At 41.2% G+C, this 25,342-nt stretch overlaps 1 protein-coding gene across 5 annotated transcripts; it reads right to left on the bottom strand.

Annotated features, from left to right (window-relative positions):
• Positions 1 to 365: 365 nt before the first annotated feature.
• Positions 366 to 24,952, bottom strand: LOC120740358 (feline leukemia virus subgroup C receptor-related protein 2-like). 5 transcript variants are annotated; one of them, XM_040042679.1, is made up of 12 exons: positions 23,783 to 23,897; positions 16,081 to 16,765; positions 13,476 to 13,617; positions 11,250 to 11,390; positions 8,753 to 8,820; positions 8,374 to 8,477; positions 7,006 to 7,116; positions 6,199 to 6,304; positions 5,984 to 6,095; positions 4,996 to 5,060; positions 3,699 to 3,752; positions 366 to 1,181 (listed from the first exon to the last, which is right to left on the bottom strand). In XM_040042679.1, the coding sequence occupies exons 2-12, from the start codon at positions 16,708 to 16,710 to the stop codon at positions 978 to 980; spliced, it is 1,737 nt and encodes a 578-aa protein (XP_039898613.1). In that variant the 5' UTR covers positions 16,711 to 16,765; positions 23,783 to 23,897; the 3' UTR covers positions 366 to 977. The 5 variants fall into 5 exon arrangements, with proteins under 5 accessions (XP_039898613.1, XP_039898615.1, XP_039898612.1 ...); XM_040042681.1 differs by lacking the exon at positions 16,081 to 16,765 and having other exon boundaries at positions 23,783 to 24,952; XM_040042678.1 differs by lacking the exon at positions 23,783 to 23,897 and having other exon boundaries at positions 16,081 to 18,566.
• Between the last annotated feature and the right edge of the window lie 390 nt (positions 24,953 to 25,342).

The raw sequence follows: 25,342 nt of genomic DNA, 5'->3' as shown, positions 1-25,342 counted from the left end.
CTCATTTTCTACTTTGACATTCAAATGATAGGGTCAGAATTTGTTGTAAAACAACATCAAAGTATAAATCCATCCAAAATCCAAATTTTCAGGCTTGTGGCGATGGTGTAATGATGTGGGGTATTTTGGGGGGGACACTCTGAGCCCCTTAGCACTAACTGAGTGCTAAATTCCACGACCTGACTGAGTATTGTTGTGGCCATGATTACATAAGTGTACCCATCTACTGGATATGTTCAGATCATCTCAAACTGGTCTCAAACATGTCAGTGAGTTCAATGAGCTCAAATGGCCTCTGTAGTCACCAGAAGTCAATCCAATAAAACACGTTTGGGATGCTGTGAAAGAATTACGGCAGTTCTGAAAACATAACAAGGTCCAACCTGGTACAAGCATGGTGTAACTAATAAAGTGTCTGGTTAGTGTATAGGATCTTAGAATTAGATAATAAATCAATGTCCTCAGCTAAACCTGCTCAAAAGGTTAAAAAAAAAAAGAAATGCTCCAAGAAACCCTCCTGCATTGTTCTCAACTAATAATGGATGCTCTCTATCATGATATATTGTATCTGTGTTTATTTAATTTCTCAGTAAATGGTCTCCAAGCTCGAACCTTTGGTATTTGGACGCTGCTGTCATCGATCATTCGCTGTGCCTGCGCCATTGATATCCAGAATAGAACGTAAGGCATCGTGTTGTTTCCTGCACCATAAAAACTCATTTCTGGTGGAAGTCTGTGGGTTATTCACTGTGTAACCCTGGCTCTCGCAGGCTGTATCACATCACCTTATGGACGTTTGTCCTGGCATTGGGCCACTTCCTATCTGAGGCTTTTATCTACAAAACTGCACCGCTGACTATCGGAGTCATGGCCCCTCTCATTGTGGCTAGTGAGTAATGAATAATAGTGATAATAACCTCTGCTGGACTCCCCATCAGGACGTCTTAAGTTAAATCACAACACACTGGAATACACAGTTAAAAGTACATCACTGTGTTTTTGCAGGTTTTTCCATCATAGGAATGCTCATTGGATTCCAGTGTTTTCCAGAAACACAAGAGGAAGTTGGAGCGCGACAGAAAAAGCATAACTGAGTCCCAGCAATCTGGAGTTTCCTGTTGTTGAACTGAATCCACCTCCACCAGCCTTCTGTGAACTGGTCCTCGTGTGCTGCTTCTTGCCTTGAAGAACAGGATATACTGATGTAAATTCACTTTCTACTGTGACATTATTTACATTTACACAGATCAGCCATGACATTAAAACCCCTCACAGGTCAAATAAATAACATTATCTTGTGAAACTGCAATATTCTGCTGGGAAACGTCGGGACCTGGGATTCCTGGTCCACGACTGCAGTTGGTGATGTGCTCAAACACAGGAAGACGCTAGTAGTCCCTAATCCAAATGAGCCTTTGTAGGATGTGCCCCAGCAAGGCTGATCTTTGGGGACAACCGCTGCTGTCATGCTCCCAATCAGCACATCCTCAAAGACCTTGCCTTCATGAGGAATCAGAGCTGTTTTAGCGGCACAAGAGGAACACAGCAGATTAGGCAGGTGGTTTTAATGTTGTGATCGATTGGTGTATGTCTTACAATACAGTGGTCAATGTGTGCTGCTTTAGAATTTGTAATAATTTCATATTTAAAAGAGCAATATCTGGAGTTTTGTGTTGTCTTAACAGCACAGATAGCGTATTCTTTCTCAGTCTCGGTTTTGCTATGGTGCTGCTGACTGACCGCAGAAACAGAGCCACAGTACACATTTTCTCGTCACCATGATTGTTTTATTGCACCAGAGCAGAGAAAGTACCGTTTTCTAGTCTTTCAATCAAAGCAAGCCCAGATGTACCAAAGATCTCGGAAGGCTACGCAGAAGAAAACCACGCACCTCATTAGAAAAAAATCATACAGCAGAGGTTGGTTTGATGTTTGTTGTGTGCTGTGAAAGATTTGTACATCCTGGAAATTTATGCACAAATAACTTTGTATAAAACTTAATTTTTAAAAATATCTTGATTTTTTATGCTTTTTATTGCTGTAATAATTGTGGCAATTGTTATTTTGTAGTCTTGTAATCCTTTGTTTGAAGTGTCCTTCAAGGTGTAATTGTGTTTTTGCACGGTTTGTGCTAAAGACTGAAATCCCAGTTTTGTTCTGTTCTCATATTTGGGTTAAAGAAAGCATAAATCTCCTGATTTAAACATGGCCACATTGTGGTGAAATACAAAAATACACAGACACATTTAGCTAGGGCTTATTTATCTATAAATATATAGATTTGTTCTTAATTTAGTTTCTGTTTTTGGTACAGTGTTCAAAATCCCATAGTGTGTATTGCAGTTTCATTTTTTCCTTATTGACTGGATCAACTACACATCATGCCAATATAGCAAAAACTCTAAGGATGTGGAAAATTCACAGCACTTTAAAGTGCCTAAGACTAAGATTAACTAGAACCTCTCACAGACACATAAAAGTCCTAATTAAATATCAACATTTCGAGACAACTTCCTAAAAATACCTGAAGTAAAAATTTGTACAAATACTGGTTACACAGCATAAAATACACACAGGCAACAAAACGAAGGAAAACACTAAACCACTTGAGCCCTTGACCCTGGGCTCTAACAGGTGGAGGGCATTTGATTGGCACTGTTTAGGTCCACTCAGGATCGGTGCACAACTGTGCAAAGTGGTGCTCAGATCAGGCCACATCTGTTGGACACTTGGGACACTTCATGACTATAAAAAATAAGATGTGTTAAGCCTTTAAAGTCATCAGAATTTAACCACATTGACCATAAAGAGGAGATTTTGGCCATCTTATGTTTGCTTGCCACTACAATTATTCACACAAAATTAGGTAATATTTTCCACAAGAACTGTGCTGCATTACTCCGACTCTGGCATGTATTGTGCTGTGCTGACATCCTTTACGTTCCAGACATTCTCGCCTCTTGTGTCTTTTTAAAGAAGTCAATCACAGTAAAATGGGGCCAATATTGACCGCCCCCCCCCCTCAAAGCGAACTCAGATACATTGCATCAGCAGTATTCACAAGTAATACTGTCATCCTGAACGGCAGACGACAGATACGAAAGCCTCAATTAGGCGAAAGGTGACTTGGCTGCCTGACAGGTAAACACGTCGTAATCCTTAATCTGCATTGAATACACATATTCTAAACACAGAACACTAACATGAGACACCTTCAATTACACACAATGTTGGTCATATATTAGAAAACTTTCAATATTGCCAGTCAAATGCATAAAACACTACATTAACACCGGTCAGAAGAAAACTAGGAAAGGCATTCAGTTAGATTGAAGGTTGGAGTCACTAAAGTGGCAGATACATTGCACCTAACAAGACATGTAAAATGCCATCATCCCATGATGTAAAAACCTTGAAAGTGCATTCCCCCATGGTGGTTTGGGGTGTAATACCAATGTGGATTTCTGCATCACAGAGTCCAAGCAGAACTCCGTAAAGCAACACTGTTCTCTGTGATTCAGCCTCCATGTTCTTACAGTTCACAGCTTTCAGCTCCTCGGTCGTTTGTGCATGATTGCGCGTCTCGATATGTCAGTTTTTGTTGTTGTTTTTTAATGTGTCTTATTTGTTTTTAATCTGTACACGGTGATATTCTGAGATCTTGGACAGAGAAATATCTGTCTTCCTCACAACCTCACCTCTTTCAAGATTTCAGGTGGAGAGATTCCTCTTTCCAGATCAGCAGTAATTGTCTGCAAAGGACAGACGTGATGCAGTAAAATGAGTGAAGTGGCAGCAGAGTTCAACATCAATATTATATCAGCAACAAACATCTCTTCACATTCAGTACACCTCATCACGTGTCTTTTCACAATGAACTTCAGATGAGTTGCAATCACCGGATAAACGTTTAATTCCACAATGACACCGAGTCTGTTTGTGCGATTTAAAGGGCTGATTGTGCAGTCGAGTACAATGCGCTGCAGTTTAACCGGTAACACCTTCAAGTAAATGCAAACATGATCGTGTACACAATCGTTAAAACCCTTTTTTCACCCTACCTTGGCAGGTGTGTGTTTTGGTGTTTGTGAGCTTGTGGGTTAATGTCAAGACTGCCGTTGCCAGGGGCTGCCGCACGACGTGGCCCCGTAGTCCTGCACCGATGACAGGGAGCCTGCAGGCTGGAATGATAGCTTTGGGGTCACACCTCTGAGGGGCCCTAAGGGGTCCCCCTCATCTTCCACCTTCTCATTCATAACACACCACCAGTGCATCCAGAGACACCTGCACACCCAGCTATACCACAGCCTTTGATCAGGAAACTGCATGTATCGTTAGTTCTGCTTTATTTATTATTTAGATACATCTCTTGTTCTTTTTTCTTTTCTTTTTTAAATCTACTGCTCTACTATCACTTTGACTTCCACTGGTGTGCAGGATTACTGGTGTTTAAGCTGCGTTTGTAGTGTTAAAACTGGAATATCAGAAGGACAAAAAGGCCAAAGAAAGAAAGCAAGAGGTCCCGAGCCTGACGTAAAGCAAGGCGACAGGTGAGCATGAACATCTCCGAAGTTACAAAAGTCACCACATATTTAGTTTTAATACTTGGTTTTAATATAAGTTTTTTTAGCTGAAAATATTTATTTGACAGCTCTCAACCGCACCCGTTGTAAACATTAAACCAAAGCAACGCTTTTCAAAGCAAAGAATAAGCAAACGTGTTTTTAATGAGAGCGAGCCAGAGAGCCGTTAGACGAAGCATAGCTGAGAGAAAACGACATTTTTAGCAGCTTGCGGAGAAAGCTGCAACCAGGGCAGCGGGACGACCGCCTGCATTCGCTTTGCATCCAAGCCTGCCGCAGCAGACTGCAATGTAAGTGACTGCAGAGAAGCCACCAGCAGAAAACCACTCAGAGCGCATTCAATCCAGAGCCAGGGTGGGCTCTAACACACATCCCACCTCTAACTTCATGTAACACACACAGTCGTACTTACACTCACTGTCTGCACCTCAACCTGTTGGTTGGCCTTCTGCCGTCGGAGGTCGGATTTGATAAATCCTGCAATAATAATAATAATAATAATAATATTATGAAACACATTAAATTACTGATGATTAATTTTGTGCAAAATAAAGTTAAATTTAAATAGAACAGCATACTGGTGTGGAAGTTTTAAAATTGCTACTCCCATGTTATCTTCTTGTATTTTATATAACATGTTTTCTTCAAAACTAATTTTCTGGGTCAGCATGCAGAATATCCTTTGGTGCTCAGAGATTATTGAATCAAAGATATCCCCCTTCCTGTGACAACTCAGAGAGGATGGAGGAAGGATATCGAAGGATATGCACAGTTAGACAGTAAGACCTTAACAAGCATGGTTGTGGTAAAAAGAAGGTACTCCTGCCATTAAGGTTTTACATGTCAGAACATAACAAAAAGGTCTTAAGGAAAAAAGACCTACTATTCAAATAAGTTCAGTGCATTTAGAGGCATTTCCAACAAGACAAAACCTCCTGCTGCAGACGCCTCTAAACATGTGGTTTCTGCTCTTAGCTCTGTATGATGTCAGTGACAGTGTATATCCTTACCTTTGTCACTTTAAGCATGCAGAGCACATAAACAGAAAAAAGCTGACTTAAAAGGAAGGGTCAGATTGTTTCAGACTCGGAGTAGGCCGCACCAAGGCTTACAATGAGGCATATGAGTTATTTTTAGCTGTGAATCATGCAAAGCTACTCTAGTAGAGATCAACGATAAAAATGTAGCGCTAAAAAAATATGTATTTTTGGTCCTCTTTAACTACAACTTTAATATAGTGTGAAAAGTAATTTAGCCACTAGGAGACAGCATACGCCTATGAAAGAGACGAGTCTTTGCAAGTCCAACACAAAATGGTTCACATAAGTTGGTCTGAGTATCACACACAGACATGGGAAAGAAAACAGCCCATATCTACAGAGATGAGGTTAACATCTCACCTGTCACCACTGTTCCTATTAGCAGAAAGATGCACAAGAATATGTTTCCGGCTAAAGTTCCCCAGTAATCCATGATCTTTCCCTGAGCTATGGTGAAAATGATTCCAAAGATCTGAAATGAGAGTGAGAAGCTCTTTAAAGGCCCAAACAACATGACATGTTATGATATGTTATTTGTTTGTTCTCTGCAGTCATACGTGCTGAACGTTACCGACCTGAGCTGAACAGTTAAGCAGTCCGGACGAGGTCCCCTCCGATTCTGGGTAGGTGAGCTCTACTGCATACTCGAAACCCAGAGGCAGGTATCCTGTCATAAAGAAACTGGAGAAAGACAGAAAATATAGGTGAACTAAAATATAAAACCAAGTGTCTGATCTGTTCAGCGTAGTCCAAAAACCAGCAGAAAAAATGCTCCACAAATGTAAAAGTAGGACAAGTATATTGAGGTTTAATACGTCCTCTCTGGGTGAAAAGCAGACAAAGGAATTGCTATGGAAACCAGATATGGGCATAATCAGCTTACCATAAATAGCAATTATTGACAAAGCCTGTGGACTGTGGAACACTAAGTTTTGCTCAAAAAGCAGCATTCCTGCTACAAAGAAACTGAACAACACAGAGCTTCATCAGTTTCGAGCAGGACTCTAAACGTGACCAATACGATTCAACATTACCCCGAGGTTAAAACTAGTGTCAATGCTATGCCAACCCGCACGGGCCAATAAAGCTTCTGTTTAGCTAAGCAGTTTTCTAAACACTTCCAATAAATGGATTTCCAGCTCCACGGAAACCCTTTAGCTTCAGAAACAGCTGGCAGCCCCTCAGCATTTCTCACTTTGCTGACGCTTGCCGAAATGTTTTCTTTAAATAAATAAAAGTATGAGAAACATCTTTTTTTTTCCTCCATCACATTTGCATGACAGAATATAAGAGATCATTCACAGCTCTGTTACCTGTTGGCTGCTAGAGCCTACTGTGATGTTTATGGCCATGGTGGTCCATATTCTTTAATGGTTACCTACCCTAAAACTCCAGCTGTAACGAACACCACCCACAGGTGACCCAAGTTGAGGGTGAAGGTGTAGGCCAGCATCCCAGTTAGAGAAAGGATATACACGGCCAAGGTGGTCTGTCTGTGGAGACAGGAGCATAACATCAACAATAAAGTTTAAGACATTAAGCCATGTATCATAGCACATGTTATGACGGGCACAATAAGGACTAACGCAAGCGATAATGTTCAACCCCCCCCCCAAAAAAAATGAATGCCATTATTTTGTGTCACCAACGACTTGTCACAACAACACCAAGCTGCAAAAACAAATTCACTCTGTTGAAGCTGCTTCTTGTACAACCACGCGTAAAACAAGCAGCAAAACATTTTTGTTAATATTGCACAGTCCTCCGGCTCACTCTGGATCCACATTCTAAATCTGGGCTTAACTGCTCTGACAGATAACCATCCTAATGGCATGTGAGGAATCTGTGGACTGAGGATCTTCCTCTAATCATAAACATTTTTATGCCACATTAATGAAGGCAGTTTATCAACACTAAATCACTAACTTGCAGAATAAAGCAAGTGGTCATTTTGTAGAAAGAAGTAATGCATGATTACTGTTTTTCCATCATATGCAGTGGCAAAAGGCTTGAGAAGCTACTTTGAAGTACCAGTAAAGTACAGCCTGCCAGTTCAGATAAGCAGAGAGCAACACCACACAGAAAACTCGGCTATGTTGTATCCTAATACGTGCCTCTTTTAATCAAATGGTCTAATTCACTTGGACATCTCTCTGTGAATGGATGAGTGACTTAAAGGACATTCATGCAAGGAGTCGATGTTTTAAAGTACAGCTAACATTGCAGAGAAGAAGTGAGAATGCTGATCCTGAGGACTGAAAATTACATTGCCTTTCAGAAGAGCATCTTTTTACATGTGCACATGAAGCTCCATCAGAATCTGACTGTAGAAAACAATGACATTAGTTTATTTGAATGCCATGGTTTACCACTCCTTTCAGCTAACGGCAGGAATCTTAAACTACATGGGCTCACCACCATTGGACAATAGAAGACTGTAAAAGTGTCGCCTGGTCGGATGACTCTCAATTTCTGCTGTGACATTCGGATGGTAGGGTCAAAAGTTAAAATAAATAACATGAAATCATGTATTCATCTTGCCTTGTATCAATGGTTTAAGCTGTTGATGGTGCAATGGTGTGAAGTTCATTTTATACTCAGCCTTTTATGATCACAGTGTAGCCATGTTCTGATGGACATGGTGTATATTTAGGATTTGACTCAAATGTAGGTTCTTGTTAGAAAACAAAGCTCTGTGTTTGATTTTAGTCCACATCACTGAAAAACGGGGTTTAAAAGAAATACATTACTTGTAGGTTTTGGTCTTGTCCAGCCATATGCCACATATGAGAGAGCCCGCCATGCCAGCAATGACAATGGTCAGACCGATTCTCCCAGCATTCACCTCTTCACCCTGAAAGAGAAAATGTTGGCATTTGCACCTGTGAAGTCACAATATGCAGTCATTTTCTAGAAGCACTGAGCCGTAACAATCATACTCCTGTTATCTGTGTCAGGACCATATCTTTGGATGCTTTATAGCTCAGTGTTAAATGCGGTCAAACAGTGTCTACCTGCTGGGCCTATTCAATCTGAGCATAAGCCACAAGGAAGACTAGAGAAGATAAGACAGAAAATATAAAGTTGACAAACATGAAAAAAAAAAAAAAGGCTATAATAGGGACTTACAGGATAGTGCTCAATGATCATCCGGTTCAACAGTGTGGAAATAGCATAGAAGCAGCCAACGTTCAAGCCTGTAGACCACAAACAGAAAACAGTTTATTCTGAGACAATCTGCACAGAAAGGTGGTCTCATGTGGGGACCAGATGGGTCCTGGTGCTTCTACCTAAAAACTCTTGAGAGCCTCACACAATATAAGAGACATTATAATCAGATTATTTGGGCATTTTTAGGGTGTATACTCCCCCTACTCAAAAACTTTCTCCTTTTTTGAAAGCTTTAAACTGAAAGATGAACATTTCTGTTTCCCAGCAGCTTATCATGTTAGCATTCCAACTGACTACACGTGAATCAATAAATGTGTGTGTGTGGGTATTAGTAAAACAACTGCCTTGTGAAACTCAGCACAGGATTCTTCTTATAATAACTGAAGGTAGACAATTGGCAAAAACTAAAGATGGAGGAGAGGAAATGGATTTTAAAAGGATTAGAAAGAAAGCAAGAAGTCTATAGTCTGAGAAACAGCTGCTAACACACTCAAACAGCCCTTTAACATGAACAACTTTGGTCTGTCTTTCCTATGTTGTCACTAATTAGTGACCTTTGAGCCAAAAAATGCTATCACAAAAAACAATCGGATCAGTGCTACACAAACTCTATTCGTTTTAATGACTCGCTCACAGTGTTGGGAAGGTTACTTTTAAAATGTATTCCATTACAGAATACATGCCCCAAAATGTATTCTGTAACGTATTCCGTTACGTTACTCAATGACAGTAATGTATTCTGAATACTTTGGATTACTTAATATATTATCATGCTTTTTACAACAACGTGAATGTACTATTGCTGTGTGATTTATTACTATTACTGAAGGTCCGCGACTCCGAACTGTAGTAAAGGGACCTCTGACTAATACGGCGGGGTCCCTGTCGGCTCGTAGCCGAAAAATAGCTTTACTTTGTTGTGTTGGTCAACTTTTCTTGCGAGAGACAGAGAGAGGCGTTGAGAGACTGCTCCAACGGAACTTATTGTTTTTGGAGGAAAACACGAACACGGTGTACAGTCGAGTCTTAATAGCTTACTTACAACTGGGCTCGTCAGGCACTCTTCTTGGCTGCAGTGGTTATTATTATATTTACATGCTTCCAACTCCCGTTTTTTCTCGATGGCAACTCGTACCTTTCCACTCCCCTTTTTCTCCCTCCTTGCGCTCACAGACCCATAACGTGTATGGCAGTCCATTCTCCCTGCAACACGGACTACACTGCCCATGATGCTACATTCTTTAGAGCTATGCTTGTAGCATTCTGCCTGTTAGCTTAGCACAACAACAACAACAATGAAAAGGCGCTCTCTCACCCAGGAAACACGCAGTCGCAGAGAGAGAGAGAGCGTCGCCCTGTAACCATGGCAACCGTAACGCTGCCGCCTGGAACAACAGAACGTAGCTGTCAAACAAAACCCAAACAGTCCTGACCCGCGACAATATGAAACAGGAAAGTACCGCAGTGTAATCCATTTATTTCAACAAAGTAACTGTATTCTGAATACCACCTTTTTAAACGGTAACTGTAACTGTTAGGTATTTTAGTACCATGGGAGCATTTACTGGATATTGTTTTATAGTGACATTATGCAGGAAAACTCTGTCATTCAATAAGGCCCCTTTGTTTTAGTTATTTTTCTCTTTGACCCAAGAATTGATGTGTGAGAATCACAGGCTGGTACAAGGTTGAAATACCACAGAGATCACTCCCTCAGCTACATTAGTTTTCTAAATCTCTTAGGAGACGCCTGTTGAAGGCCAAATGGTTTGTTTCAGAATTCACTAATGAAAGAACTCTTTATTTCGTGCCTTGAAAATATGTCGCTGAGATAATCACAATTGTATCTGAACTGATAAACTATACAAAGGATGCTTCTTCACCCAAGGGCAGGAAGACGCTCCCTTATCTTGGTCTGTACTGGTTTAAACTGATAATCTGCTGTCTCATGAATTTTACCCTCTATATAAACTGTTGTACTTGTGAATAAAGTTGAGTCACTTTGGGAAGACAACCTGAAGCAGTCTCTGTTTTCTTGTTCTCCCAAGCTGCTCCCGAGCTCGTACTAACACGCTGAATGGCATGCTTGAATATTACTTGAGAATATATTTGACTGTGTTACAGACTAAGGGACATTCTCTGCTGATAGACGTCCACGCCTCGAAGGAAGTCGATCCACGGATTAGGCCCTGGAAGCCGTTTCCTTCAGTAACGGAATACAGTTACTCATATTTTGTATTTTAAATACGTAACGGCGGTACATGTATTCCGTTACTCCCCAACACTGCTCGCTCATATATGTGCTCAGAGGCCGATAAGGACTGTGAACGAGAGTTACATAGACCATAATGCACAGTATCCTTAACTCTTGTCAGGGTAAAAGTTTAGTCCTAGAAATGGTGGGGCTGACTGCTACAGTTTGCATGTTTAGTACGGGTAAGAGGGAGGAACCCACCATAGCTGACCACCAGGAGCATGAAGGGCTTGTTGCGCAGCAGACTCAAGATGGAGGCTGTGTAGGAGTACTCATCAGGCTGCATGTTCCTGGCCTGTGCCTGGGCCTGGCTGGGCGGGATCTCAGGTTTCTCCTGAAACACTGAAAAGCAACACAAACAAACGCAGCATTTCTGGAGGTTACTTTAGTTTTTAAGATATAAGATTTAGTAGGACAGCACCGGAAAAACACCGGACAGGGGCAAAGAGTAAAGTTTAGTGTGATGCTGAGGTAAGAGCAAAAGTGGACTCCAAACATGAGTAAACATGCTTATAAAGATAAGATATCAGTCTCCGAAGCAGGTTTTAACACACGTACAGCAGCCCTGAACATCTTTAGACATTGTCCAACAGAGTTACATGTGAGAATTTGGAATAATCTTTAACCTGCCAGCTCTCCAGTACAAGGTCCATGTGATGCTCGACTGAGCCTTTCTAAGAGAATGCAGGTAAGTGTTTAACACAGCGGGTGACATCTGACCTGCCCCCTGGACATCAAGTCAGCCACCAAATTTAACCAAATTTAGGTGGCTATTGTTATTACTTTTCTCCTCCAAGCATAAGTCGTAGATTAACAGGTTTTATTGAATAACAGGTTGACATTTTCAGTATTTCTTCTATTTTCTATTCCAGACTCTGGAATAACCTCCCCGTTCATATTCGCACTGCTGAGTCTATCCAGTCTTTTAAATTACGTCTTAAAACTTATTTTTTTACTTTGGCTTTTGATTCTGTCTAGTTGGCTGTTTTAGCTTGTTGCGTTGTTACCTATTGTCTGTTGTCCTCTTTTATTGTTTGTTTTAACTGTCTCATGTTTTTATTGACTGTGAAGCACTATGGTCAACACTGTTGTTTTAATATGTGCTATATAAATAAATTTTGATTTGATTTGATTATTGATTCCGTAACACTTTCTGTATTGTTATTGCATTTAATCTTTCACTATTGAGTTTAGTGAGTTACCAAATATGATGCATGTTCCTGACAGCATAAATATACATTATGTGTAGTTAGAATTGGCAGTGTGTGCTTCACATGTGATTATATATTTTTTTAAATAAGTAAAACCTGCTTGATGGGACAAGCAGATATATCTGCGCAGTATGTAAAGTGAAACACAGATGTTCTCTGCACGTGACACGACAATCAGCAAAAGCTGGAATCACAAACCTTTGACCTCAAAGGTCACAGTCACAGGTGATTGTGTCCCAAGGATTTGCTTTGAGTTATTTAGTCAGCATATCCAAGTAATCAAGGGACTGGTTCTCCACCACTGTTTCTCTGACTTTCTCTGACTTTTAGTCCTTGGTGGAGGTGAAGAGAGAATTTAACAGAGCTGGGGGCTGAGGTTGGGGGGTGATTTTATAAAACTCTGCTATGACTCCCTGAGCCCCTGCCTGTATTTCACGTCGTGTCAAAACTCATCTCATCAAAATGTGGACAATTACAGCAATTACCGCAGCTGCTCATCTGGTGGAGTTGAAGGGATGTTGAGTTTTTCGCTAGAAAGCACACCTCGGGCAGGCTCAGTTCCCCAGCGGAGCTGGCTGAGGAGCAGACATCTCTATGTAAAGCTCTGCCATACACAAGTCTGGATGTTCATATCGAGAACTTTGCAGCAAAGATGATTTCAAAGACTCTTTTGTGTTCTCATTTAAAACAGCAGTGTAATTCTTCTAGTGGACAAAGGAGTCAAGGTGAGGTAACACTGAAAACTACAAATTGTCAAGATGATGCTTTGCTTCATATATTTTCACACCAATAGCTGTGGGCGCTGAGTGACACTTAAGGTGACTTAAGGTGACTTGCAGTGGGCGATTGCTGCATGAGTGAGTAAAGAGCTCTGACAAGGACTCTAACCCATTAGCTCTTTTACACAAACGTGAGGCTCAATCAAGACTTGGATCCATGCGTCTCCAAGGCCAGAAAGGGCGGTACAAGATCACATCAATGCTGGCTGGAAGCTGCAAACAGTGGCGTCAGTGTCTACAGGAGACCAATGCATAAAATTCACTGATGATTCTGTGCTCACAGATTTTCTGTTCTTTTCCTGATTTTCTTCCCCTGAAAATTCTCCAGGTTCTTCAACACGATTTTAGGTTTCCAACAGAAATGGTCAAAATGGTTCTACAAAGGCTCCAGCCATAACTGACATGTATAAACACTCATCTTCCATTTAAACACTTACCGATGACCACAAGGACCAAGATGGCGGTGGCCATGCCTGCGCTAATGTAGAACATGATACTGATATGATGTGCCAGCTCGTCCATGTCATCCACGTTAGGCACGAGGATGGGTGGAACCAGGAACCCAATGGCAATACCCAACTGTAAGCGAGAGACACATAATTAACTATGGACTGATGTGATGCCTGCGCACAGACACATATGTCCAAATTTTTAAAAAAGCTATAACGCAAAACACGTCACTGAAGACATAAAGAAGGGTAGAGTTTGCACTTTGATATGATGCCCTGTAAAAAGCAAGAAACACCCCAAAAACATAAACAAAAAATGAAATAAGTAATTGATGCAGAAAATGTCAATGCCTGTTTGGCATCTGACTGACTGCTGCAATCAGTGTGAGTGATGGTACACCTCTTATTATAAAACATAAAATATATGCATATTTGCCATTTGTAGCAAAATAAACCCATCTGTAGTTTTTAGTTTAACAGAGACAGGTAACACCGTAAGTCACCATTCTTTTGTAAACTGCCTGACATGAAGATTACATGTCACTAAATTTAACTTTTAAAACCCCAGCCAACCTCAGTGAAAAGCAACACTTCTAGTGGATCTTGGGTAAATGGGAAGGGAGTGGGGGGTAAACGTTCCAAATTTGAATACCACAGCAGCAGTGCCAACATCCTCGGCTTCCTACTGTCACAAGAACATTCCAGAAGGGACACCGGTGGTGGTCCCTCCACTCTAGGGGAAAGGTGAGAGAAGGAAAGGTGACGCGACACATTCCTGATTGTGAGGAACAAACCTGTGAAGTGTTTGACGAGTGGAAACACAGAAATATGTACGATCCCTTCAGTCGTCCGAGAATGTTACACCCACTGTTACACTTGTTGCCTTCTACAGCCTTCAGACAGATTAGAACCTTCGCTATAATGTTTACCTTGTTGCCAGTGTACTAGAAAAAGCTCTAGAAAACATTCACAGCAGACAGTCACAGTCACACATTTGAACCAAACTAAAGACTTTTTATAACCTCGTCAAAACTATGCAAAACAGGCTCATTGTTCATTGGCTCCAAATTACAGTGACCTCGCTTGAAGTTTGATGTCTGTTTGATCTTCAAAGCGTCACAGGCTTTTCTGGAACCCTTACCTAATTTTTTGCTAATGTGAACTGTTTCTAAATGTCCAAGGTATTACATAAAACGACTTCAGCCTGAAAACTTGGAAGCATCCAGTGTTAGGGACCGCAGCCAAAGCAATTAAGCCATGGTGAGCAAGTAAACATCGACAGCAGCGCGTCCTTTTCATCTTCATCGGCAGGGAGCGGGTTTAAAGCACAAAACAAGAACATTCATGACAAGCGCCGGTGTTTGGTCTAATGATGGAGGGAGAGGACATGGTTCAGCTTTGGAGGTTAAAGGGCACCACAGCGTGCTCAGAGCGGTCAATAAGATGAGAAAAGTGTTAGAGACTGTGGAGAGATCACAAAGCACTGATATGTAGCCAAGTACACCACATTTGCTCTGTTTATTTTCTCTTTACTTTAGATATGACTTAAAATTGCATAAAACTATCACTCTCCATGTTTCGTGGGTATATTTAAGGTAAATTAGATTTCAATTGATGCATGTTGACATTTCCCGTGACCTTTTTTGGAATTTTCAGAGGATTTTGTCAGTCTAATGCCGTTCTCAGGATTTTTAAAAGGAAAGCAAAAGCAGTGAAACACACCCACCCCAGCAGACCTGACTACCTTGCCATGCACACAGCATTCTTAGTGCAATCTCACTGTATAGTTAATTTACCCAAGGTGAGGAAACTTGCACAGAAGCAGGCAGCTCAAGCGGTGGAAGTCACCCGCCATCCCCAGCAATTTTCCCCTGGCTAGAAAGAACAAACCAAACACACATACAGACACAGAGGAAGTCACTTTGACCACTTAGACAATACCGGTATCCCTGTTTTTACTGGAAAGATCTATACTCTGTTCACTTCTCTCCCTCTACCCTCCTCACAGTTTGGAAGTCTCTGTCAGACAATGGTTCCCTATCACATATTTTCTTCTAGTTTCTATCAGCAGATTTAAAAATGAAGAATTTATGACTTCATATTTTGATACTGGTAATCCAAGTAATGTTTAAGCAGTAAAAATGCTCAGTGAGGAGAGAAAGCTTAATGTAAACCATGCCCTTCTACTTCCCATATACTGCTTGCCTGGTATGTGAAGTACTTTAATAGAACTAAAATGGTTCAGCATCCAGCATGCTAACATGTACTGCATGCTGGGTTCATCGTTTCTTTAAGAACCTTTACTCTGAAGGGATTACTAGCCATTAGTTTTCACCAGTGGCAAAGAAGGTGACTGGCTTTGTTAAACCTGTGGACTCTGGAAGAAGGTTGGAAAGAAGAATCCACAGGAGGAGAGACACTCAATCACAAATCAAGATAGCTTGACCTAACAGAAACATGCTATTTTTTTAATATACTGCACAAAGAGTTAAAGATGACAGAGCTCTCATTCACTCTCGCCCACTTTAAAGAAGAAAAGTGAATAACACCATACACACATTTTTTTTAACCCAGCAGGTAAACAAAGACACACCTGGTTTCCCAGAACCCCAATGGAACAGGCGGTGGACACTTCCTGCTGCCCGAACCACAGAGATGCAAGTCTGGAAGGGATGCCCAGGATATAAACCGTGGCCACCGAGCACACGAACTGTCCAAAGAAGGTCAAAGCAAACATGCTGGGGTCCGCCGAGCCCGTCTTGATCCAGGCCCCGATGCAGTTGTAGGCGGACCCCACCACCACAACATCTCTGATGCCTCGATTGTCGAGGAGCCACATGACGGGTAGGATGAGAGGGATGTAGGTGAGAAAGTAGATCATGGAGAGCCAGTCAATGGCCAGGGTGCCGATGCTGTAGAAGCGCACGAAGATGTTGCTGATGATGCCGTACTGCAGCCACATGAAGGCGTTGCTCATGGAGTAGGCGCTGAAGATGAAGAGCATCACCCACCGCCGTTTGTACAGCCTGGTCTCCATGAGCGGAAAGAGCCGCGCGGTGTCGATGGCTGATGGCTCCAAGGTGTCATCACCATCTCCCAGAGGCAGGCAGTGCGCGTATTCTCGCAAGCTGTTTCTCTCTTTCCCTGTTGGGGTGCAATCATTGACCCTGGCCTTGTCGAGGCTGTCCGCCCACTCATGAGAAAGTTCATCCTGAGAATTCATGTTGCTCCCAGTGAAACTCTTCCCTCTTCCTTCAGGCTTGTGTGGCTCTCAACAGCTGAAGGGAAGAGCAAACAATTCTTCTTGTGTGTGCACTCTCTTAACACCATGTCAGCTTACCTGACTAGGCCCTCCCACCCAGCAGGAACTTCCTAAATGGCGATCATAACCAAGCTCGCCCGCTGATCCTAAACTGGAGATTACTTCCTATTACTGCTGGCTGATTTACCAGAGGTGAATCTGGGGTGCAGTTTAAATATAATGAGCAGTATATGAGTAGGCTCTGATTTCAGTCAACAATTACATACCCAGCTGCAAATGTCGGGGTTCGGCCTTCTTCTCTAGTGGTTTTAACACCAAGGATGCGTTTTACTTTTCATTTAAAACTCCTACTTCCATGTGAGATCGCATAAAAGCATAGCATGTAAATGTAAGGACGAACTACAAGAGCAACTTGGTTTTATTGCTAAGTATAGGCACATGACACTCACACATACATAAATGTGTCAGACGAGTTAAAGTTCATTGAGAGGAATACTGAATGTGCACAGCTGCCATGCTGTGACACAGAGGGGAAGTGTCCCTGAGCACTGAAACATGAAGTGACGGTAACACACTGCTTGTAGACCAGTTATTAAGGTTGAGTGTTTCTGGTTCCTAAATTGGATTTACCGATGTGCAATCACTTTGTATTATGTCATCTGTCTCTGGCATTACAATACTGGCAGACCTGAGGATGGTCAGTTTACACAGTGCAGTCAGGAGGGATTAGCACAGTGGCACATTTATGTTGTGTTAAGTCACATGCCAGTGCACTGCTGGCATGAGATTCAGCTTTAATTTGAAGATGTTTATATCCACATTTCTTTGAGCATGGGCTACTATTATTTTTCCTGTTTCTTTATTACACAGAAAATTTGAAAAAATAAAAAATCGTTTCAATTAAAGAGCTTGTACATACTGGTGGATTAACCATTACAGAAAGATAGCAGAACAAGCAAGCTTCCAAACTGTAACCTGTATAGAGATAAAATTAAACGCTTACATTTAGATTTGATATTCTGGTTTTATTTTGGTGAAGTGTATCTTAAATGTGTAGTTAGCCGAGATGGTAAGTCAAATTTTCAGGTATCTGTACTTTAGTCGAGTATGTATTTTTGTGACAACTTTTTACTTTTATTCCCTACATTTTTAGACAAGTATCTGTACTTTCTGCACCTTACATTTACAAAAAATGGCTCGTTACTTTTGGTTTAATGCTTCTGAGGGAAGATATTATTGCACTGCAATGTGCGTCTTCAAATATCAACTAATTTGAAGATAAATGGAGGAAACAGTTACACACAATAGAAATTACTGTGAACCATGATCATTTTTGCCCACACTTGAGACACTTAGACTTGAGACTCTTAGGGAACCCCACCTACTGAATGCCACTTTAATGTAAAGCCAAGTGTCTCATACTTCATAGATGAGTTTTTCATGAGTTTTTTTTCTGACTGTACTCACGTGGATGCACGACAAGGTGACACTAATGACCTTCCAATGCGTGCAATCAGTCCTTGAATCTATATAAGCGCTATATAAAAACTACTGCTCTTTGTCTTTGTCAACAATAGAGCACAAAAACAACTGATCAAAGCCAGCGATCATATTGTTTTTAAGTTCTTCGATCATGTCATAAGGTGGTGTCACTGACAAATTTTTTTACCCTGCATTCAGACACAAGGACAGTAGTTCAGTCAGCCGTGATTAATTCTGATCATATTAGTCTTATTTTCAACATAGGGCATAATATACTGTTTGCTAAGCAAATCAAACACTAATACTTGCATTAATCAAAGTAATCAAATGTTAAAATGTACTATATTATTAAAAAGTGTTGCTGAACGCAATGCTATTTGTAACAACAAAGTAATAACAATACAGTAGTGAAATCCAGTCCTCATACTGATGGATGCTCTGTGTTAATGAGTAATATAGTCCAACATCCAGCTCTAAGCCTGGCTTTTCTTACAGCGCGTCTTTAAACACGCTGGAAATTTCCAGGCTCTATCTACACCACCTCTCTGTGAAATCCACGGAAGGATCGAAGGGAAGTAAAGAACAGTCAAAAACTCATTCAGGATATTGAAACTACAACCACAAACGCGCGCCACCGTGGCTGCCGACAAGCGTCTTTTGGGAAAACACTGTCATGTGAAATTGTAAACTGACGATGTCTGAATGAAAGACGAAACAGTCGTTGCGAAAATACCAGGTTTGCTTTGTTGGCAGTGCTATCGTCTTATTTTCATACAATCAGAGCAATAAAACGGTAAAACACTACTGATGAGCCGATTGTAAAATAATTTCAGGAGTATCCTGCTCCATAACGGAAAGATTTCTCTTTTTTTTTGGCATTTATGGATCACGATAAGACTTTATTATACTTCCTGGAACAATATGATGCGTTATGAGCTGTGTAACAATAGATATACGAAAACATTTAGTTAATTTAATGTAAGTTTTGCACATTAGAGTGTAAACAAATCGCTCAAAAAACAAAACTTTGATGTCTACAACACTGGGAGTCATCTCATTTCAACAATATCTGTTTTTTTATTGTAATCCCTTTACTGACTTTTACTTGCATATGCTTTCCATACAGAAATTACTACAAAAGACAAAACAGAAAAACCAACACTGAAACTAATGCAAACTAATATTAATCATTAAAAAAAACTAACCTAAACTGAAATGAGGAAGTCCACTCTGGAAACTAACAGAAACTAAACTGAAACAAAAGTCTAAGTGAAATAAAAATAAAAACGAATGTCCCGCTCCAGTTCACATACAGAGCTATAAGATCAACTGAAGACACTATTGTCTGAGGTTCAGAGGCTGTCGGATTGGTGTGCAGACAACAACCTGGACCTCAATACCACCAAGACAAAAGAGCTGGTAGTCGACTTCAGAAGGAGGAAGTGTGAGCTGCAGCCTGTCAGCATCAACAGGGAGCGTGTGGAAAGGGTGTCCAGTTTTAAGTTCCTGGGTGTGCACATAGATACAGACCTCCAATGGAGCTCAAACACCTCGGCGGTTTTAAAGAAGGCCCAACAATGTCTCCATATTCTGAGAACCGTCAGAAAAATGGACCTGAAGAAGGAGATGCTAATCGTCTTCTACCGTTGCTCCACTGAAAGTCTGTTGACATACTGCATCTGTGTAAGGTTCTTCAGCTGCACCATGGCACACAAAAAGGCACTTCAGAGGGTCATTAATATGGCCCAAAAATCACTGGACATCCTCACCCTTATCTGAAGGACCTGCACAGCATTCACTGTCTCAAGAGGGCACGCAGCATCCGCAGGGTGTTTAAGCTGCTGCCGTCGGGCAGGAGATTCGGGCTGCTGAGGTCGCAGACAAACAGACTGAAGGACAGCTTTTACAACAGGGCAATAGCCCTAATCAGTGCTGACAGCTGACCTGATTGGCTACCTCCCTGGACTTTTTTGGGGGGGCCAATAACATAATAATAATAATAATAACAATGTGAAATAAAAACAGACTCATTCTTTTTATTTCTTTTTATTTATTAAGTTAAGTTACTGTGTTGTCTTGTTTTTGTTGTGTTGTGTTGTGTTGTGTTGTGCGTAATGCCGAGTGGGACAGTTTCCAATTTTGTTGTATTATTGTACTAGACTGAGGAATGACAATAAAGAGTTATCTCTTATCTCGTTACCTCTAATTGGAAACCTGACTTTACAGTTGCCCCACCTGTCAAATCTCACGCTCGGGGGGATTTTAAAAAAAAAATATTTCTATCCTCCTAGGACTCAGCAATTCATCCTTGTCCTCTGAGGCGAGCATAATCTCTACGTTAAGTACAATTTATGCAATCTATATGAATCCTACTGTCAAGAGCACAAGCAAGGCTTTCTAATGACGCAACATTTAAGGGAGCACTCCTAACAGACAACATGTACTTTTCCAAATGTTGCATTTGAACAAACCACAAAATTACTGGAATAATATCTTTTGGACAGACAAGCCAAAATTGGAGCTATTTGACTGTGATGCGCAGTGTAAACCAAACATAGCACAGCAGCACAAACACCTTATAGCAACTGTCAAGTTCAGTGGTGGCAGGTTGTTGATTCGGGCTTGTTTTGCTGGCACAGGACTTTGCACTTGCAGTAAATGAGTCAACTATGAACCACTCTCTATGCTAAAGTATGCAAACGTGAGACCATTTGTCTGACTGAAAGCTTGGCCAAAATTGAGTTATGAAACAAGACAATCATCCCAAGATAAGCACAGCAGCAAATTCACAACAAAATAGCAGAAAAATGTAAGAATCAAGGTGTTGCAATGACCCGGTTAAAGTCCAGACCTCAGTCTGATCGTGGGACCTTGCAGAAATGAATGTCCTCAACCCCAATGAACTGAAGCAATGCTGTAAAAAAAAGAGTGGAAATTCCTTCAGAGTGATACGAGACTGATAAAATTCCATAGCAACTGATTACATCAACCTATCACTGCTAAAGGTGGTTCTATAAACTATTTAATCATCGGGTGTACTCCGATTTTGACAAGGCTGCATCGAGTGCAGTGAAAAGTTTACTATTTAAGTTTAGAATTCTTTTTTTAATATTATACTCTTCAGAAGGCGACTTGAGGCGACTTTTGTTGTGATTTGGCGCTATATAAATAAAACTGAATTGAATAGAACTGATCATTTTTCTTCACAAATCCCTCAAACGACACTGTAAAAATGTACTTAAACATTGGTGGGTCTGTGTTACTGTCACACATGAAAACACTATCCCGTATATCAGTAAGTAAACTAGTTCTCTGTAGCTTGCAAGGATTCTGGGTACAGGACTTGTATTAAGTGACTTGTAAGGATGTGAAGTGATCATCAGCTTGTGCAAAGTAAACAAGAATAAAATTCAGTGGAGATGTAGCCGCAGAGCGGGCAGATCATCTTAAAAGGACCGGTTAAACATCCTGTGTGCATAGTGTCATTTCACATGTTTGCAAACACATGTAGGGGAGACTGGCTGTTTGCTTTAGCATCTGTAACTCAATTAATTTTTGCACTAGTTTTCAGACTTTTACATAAAATGCCGACATTTGTTTTCTGCTCCCTTTGGGGTCTATTTTCAGAAAACACAAAATATCCTTTCACTGCTACGCAGACGACTGCCAAATGTATTTGCCTTTAGCACCAAATGGCCCAGGCTCCATCCAATTTTTTTGAACTACCTTGAAGATGTCAAAGCTTGGATGGCTCTGAACTTTTTGAGTTTCAATGAGAGTAAAACGGAGGTGATTGTATTTAGACCCAATAACATTTCATGCAACCCGCTTGGGAATTGTGGTTGGCTAGGGTATTATATCAAATAGCATGTGACAAATTTGGGAGTCATTATGGACGCAGATTTTAAATTGGACAAACATATTAGTTCTGTGTTGCAAAAAAGCTTTTTCCAGTTGAGGCAAATAGCAAAGCTGAAGCCAGTTTTGTCAAGACGTGACATGGAGAAGGTAATACATGCCTATATTTCAACTCGGCTTGACTACTGTAATGCACTTTATGTTGGAGTCAGCCAAGGATCTGTTGCACGTCTTCAGCTCGTTCAAAATGCTGCTGCCCGCCTCTTGACTGGTGCCCACAGGCACCAATCCTGTCTTCTCTTCATTGGCTTCCTGTTCATGACAGAATTGATTTCAAAGCGCTGATTTATAAATGCCTTAATGGTCTTGCTCCCCCATACCTTTCTGAGTTACTTCAGCCTTAGATTCCTTCACGGACCCTCAGATCAGCTGACCAGCTGCTGTTGGTTGTCCCAAAATCAATCTAGGCTAAAACCTAGAGGAGAACGAGCCTTTTCAATTATGGCCCCCAAACTTTGGAATACGCTGCCTTTAAATATTAAACAGGGATCTTCATTTTGAAAACACACCTTTTTTCAATAGCGTCCAGACTGGTGTGAGTTGATATGTTTATCATGTGTATTATTATGTTTTTATGTGAGTGGCAGTGGTTTTATCTTGTGTTTTATCCTTTTGTTTCCGTACAGCACTTTGGGCAAACTTTCTGTTTTTAAATGTGCTACATAAATACACTGAATTTGGTTTTGGGATTTGGATAATGAACAAAGTTTAGTGCTGGTGAAAACAATTACTTTTGTACTCTTCCCCGTCCCCCCAATAAAATCTACACGCAGTTGTTTCCCGCCATGTCAATCATCATATGAAATCAGGAATGGAAGTGGGTAGACACTGAAGTGACCATATGAGTCCTATCTCATCTCTGATTGGTGGGATTGGCGGTGCTACAACTCTCTTAATTTTACAAATATACCCAGTCTCCCCCATTTGGTTTACCAATTAAGGACAACACGCCCAAATAGAAATAACCACTGCAATGGCAATTCATTGATATTGACGGTGCAGCTTAAATATAACTGGTGTAGTGGGTGCATCCATCACTCACACTGTTTTCGAACAATCAAAAACAAATTCCTTCAGTTTCTACAGATCAGATTTAGTCAGGGCCTCTTTGCCTGGTGGACAAAGAAGTGTACCAGGTGGCACAGAGGGACCCCCCAAAACCCACAGTTCACTGCCTGCAGAAAGTGAAGAAAACACACCTGATATTTATCACAGCGCAAATTAATGCCCCCCCCCCAAAACAACAACAACAACAACAACAAAACAAAAACAAAAAAAACAACAGGAGCCAGGCACCAGGAAAAACATAGCCAAAGAAGCAGAATATCATTATTGGCACATTTCTATCATTATTTACAAGCTTTATCAAAACGTCTAGTTTTATACAGCCTAATATTTGCATTTGATTAAATCCATAACTTATTGTTCTATAAAGTTGGAAGGATAAGATTAAGTCAGCTGGGCCCAAATGGAAATATTTAAATTGATTCCACTCTAAGATGTTCATTGAGCCAGTCTACTCCAAGTTACCAATGTCTATAAACGTACCAGATATTAGGCATTATTTTTCATGGGTTTTACGCAACAAACAGAAAATTGAGGTCTGTTTAACCGACTCCCTGTGTTAACTCACCTGGTTGCCAAAAACTCCAATGGAGCAGGCGGTGGAAACCTCATTCGCTCCGAACCACACCGACGCCAGGCGGGAGGGCATCCCGAGGATGAAAACCTGGGCAAAGGAACTCATAAACTGTCCAAGCATGGTGACCCAGAATAGGCTCGGCTTGGCACTGGCCACCTTTATCCATGTCCCGGCGCAGTTGAGCGCATTCGCAATCAGCGCTGTGACCCGCAGTCCCTTAATATCCAGGAGCCAGGTGACTGGGAAAATGAAGGGGATGTATGTGAGCATGTAGACCATAGACAGCCAGTCCACCGCGAAGGCTTCCACCTTGTAGAACTTCATAATTATGTTGCTGATGATCGCGTATTGGATCCATTGGTGAGCGTTGATCAGAGAGTAAGAGCTGAAGAGGAACACTATCATCCATCGCCTCTTGTATAGACGCGTAGTGACCCCCAAGTCGTTCTCCCTGTTTATGATCCCGCTGTGTTCAATGGGGTCCGCGGCAGCTGGACCTATTACTCCCATGTGTGGACCATTCTCCGTCGTATCCGGAGCGCACCTGTCCCCCATTATCTGCTCCAGAAATGAACTGAACTGAACTGAAGCACAGCCACCGCGACACTAACCTACTTAAGATGTCCTTTAAAAAAGAAAAGAAAAAAACGAAAATAGGAGGGAAAAAACCCAAGTATCACTTTCGTTCCACGTGACACTGCCAAAAACCATTCAGCTGTCGGACTTCCTCTGTGCCTCGAACCCCTTTAGACTGATCAGCCTTTAATTGAGATGTCTAAGCGGCTCCTGAGTGTATACACTTGAGCTTTCTGAGAAATTCCCTTTGAAGAACGTGTTGACACCGACTTTTACTCCACCCAGCTGTTGAGATAAGAAATGACAGTGGCTGTTCCTCGGGAGCTCTGAGAGAAACCCTCAACATGACAGAGCAGAGATAACCTCTGAAGACGACACAGTGCAGTCTGTCTGAGCTGCTCATGTCAGTACTGTTGCGTGTTTCGACTTCATCCCCTGTTGCAACACAGCAAATTATCACTATGCCGCAAAAGATACCCACTCGGAGCTCAGCTAACTTACAGTAACGTTGCTGTCAGCCTACTTCTCTCCTGAAGCTTTAGTTCCTTTTGCCTCAGCCACTGCGGTTTTAATCTGCGTGTTAAATCCCCTCTGATAACAACAACGGGCGTCTTTGTGCTTATTTGTTCGTGCATGCTGAGGAATTTGGTGTTTTTCTTATTTCAATAATTTAAAAAACGATTTACATGTCTAAACCAAACGATGGTCCACATTTAATCTAAAGTAGTATTTTATTATTATTGCACATTATTTACTACTGGACCTACAAAGAATCCATCACGACTAAAAAAGGTGGAGAGGTATGGAGCAATATATTATAGTTAATACATTTTAAGTAGTTTAAAGATAAATAAGTGTGCCTCTTGGCATAGGCACACTTAATAAAGCAGGAAGGTTAATGAGCTGTGCTGCAGCTCACCACAAGATGTCAGGGTTTACCAGAAACTTTGCTCCTGAAACTTTTTTTTTGTGCAC

This window comes from Simochromis diagramma, unplaced genomic scaffold, assembly GCF_900408965.1.
Source record: "Simochromis diagramma unplaced genomic scaffold, fSimDia1.1 OVJJ01000304.1, whole genome shotgun sequence".
Lineage (NCBI taxonomy): Eukaryota > Metazoa > Chordata > Actinopteri > Cichliformes > Cichlidae > Simochromis > Simochromis diagramma.
This window is presented reverse-complemented; position numbering and strand designations above follow the sequence as displayed.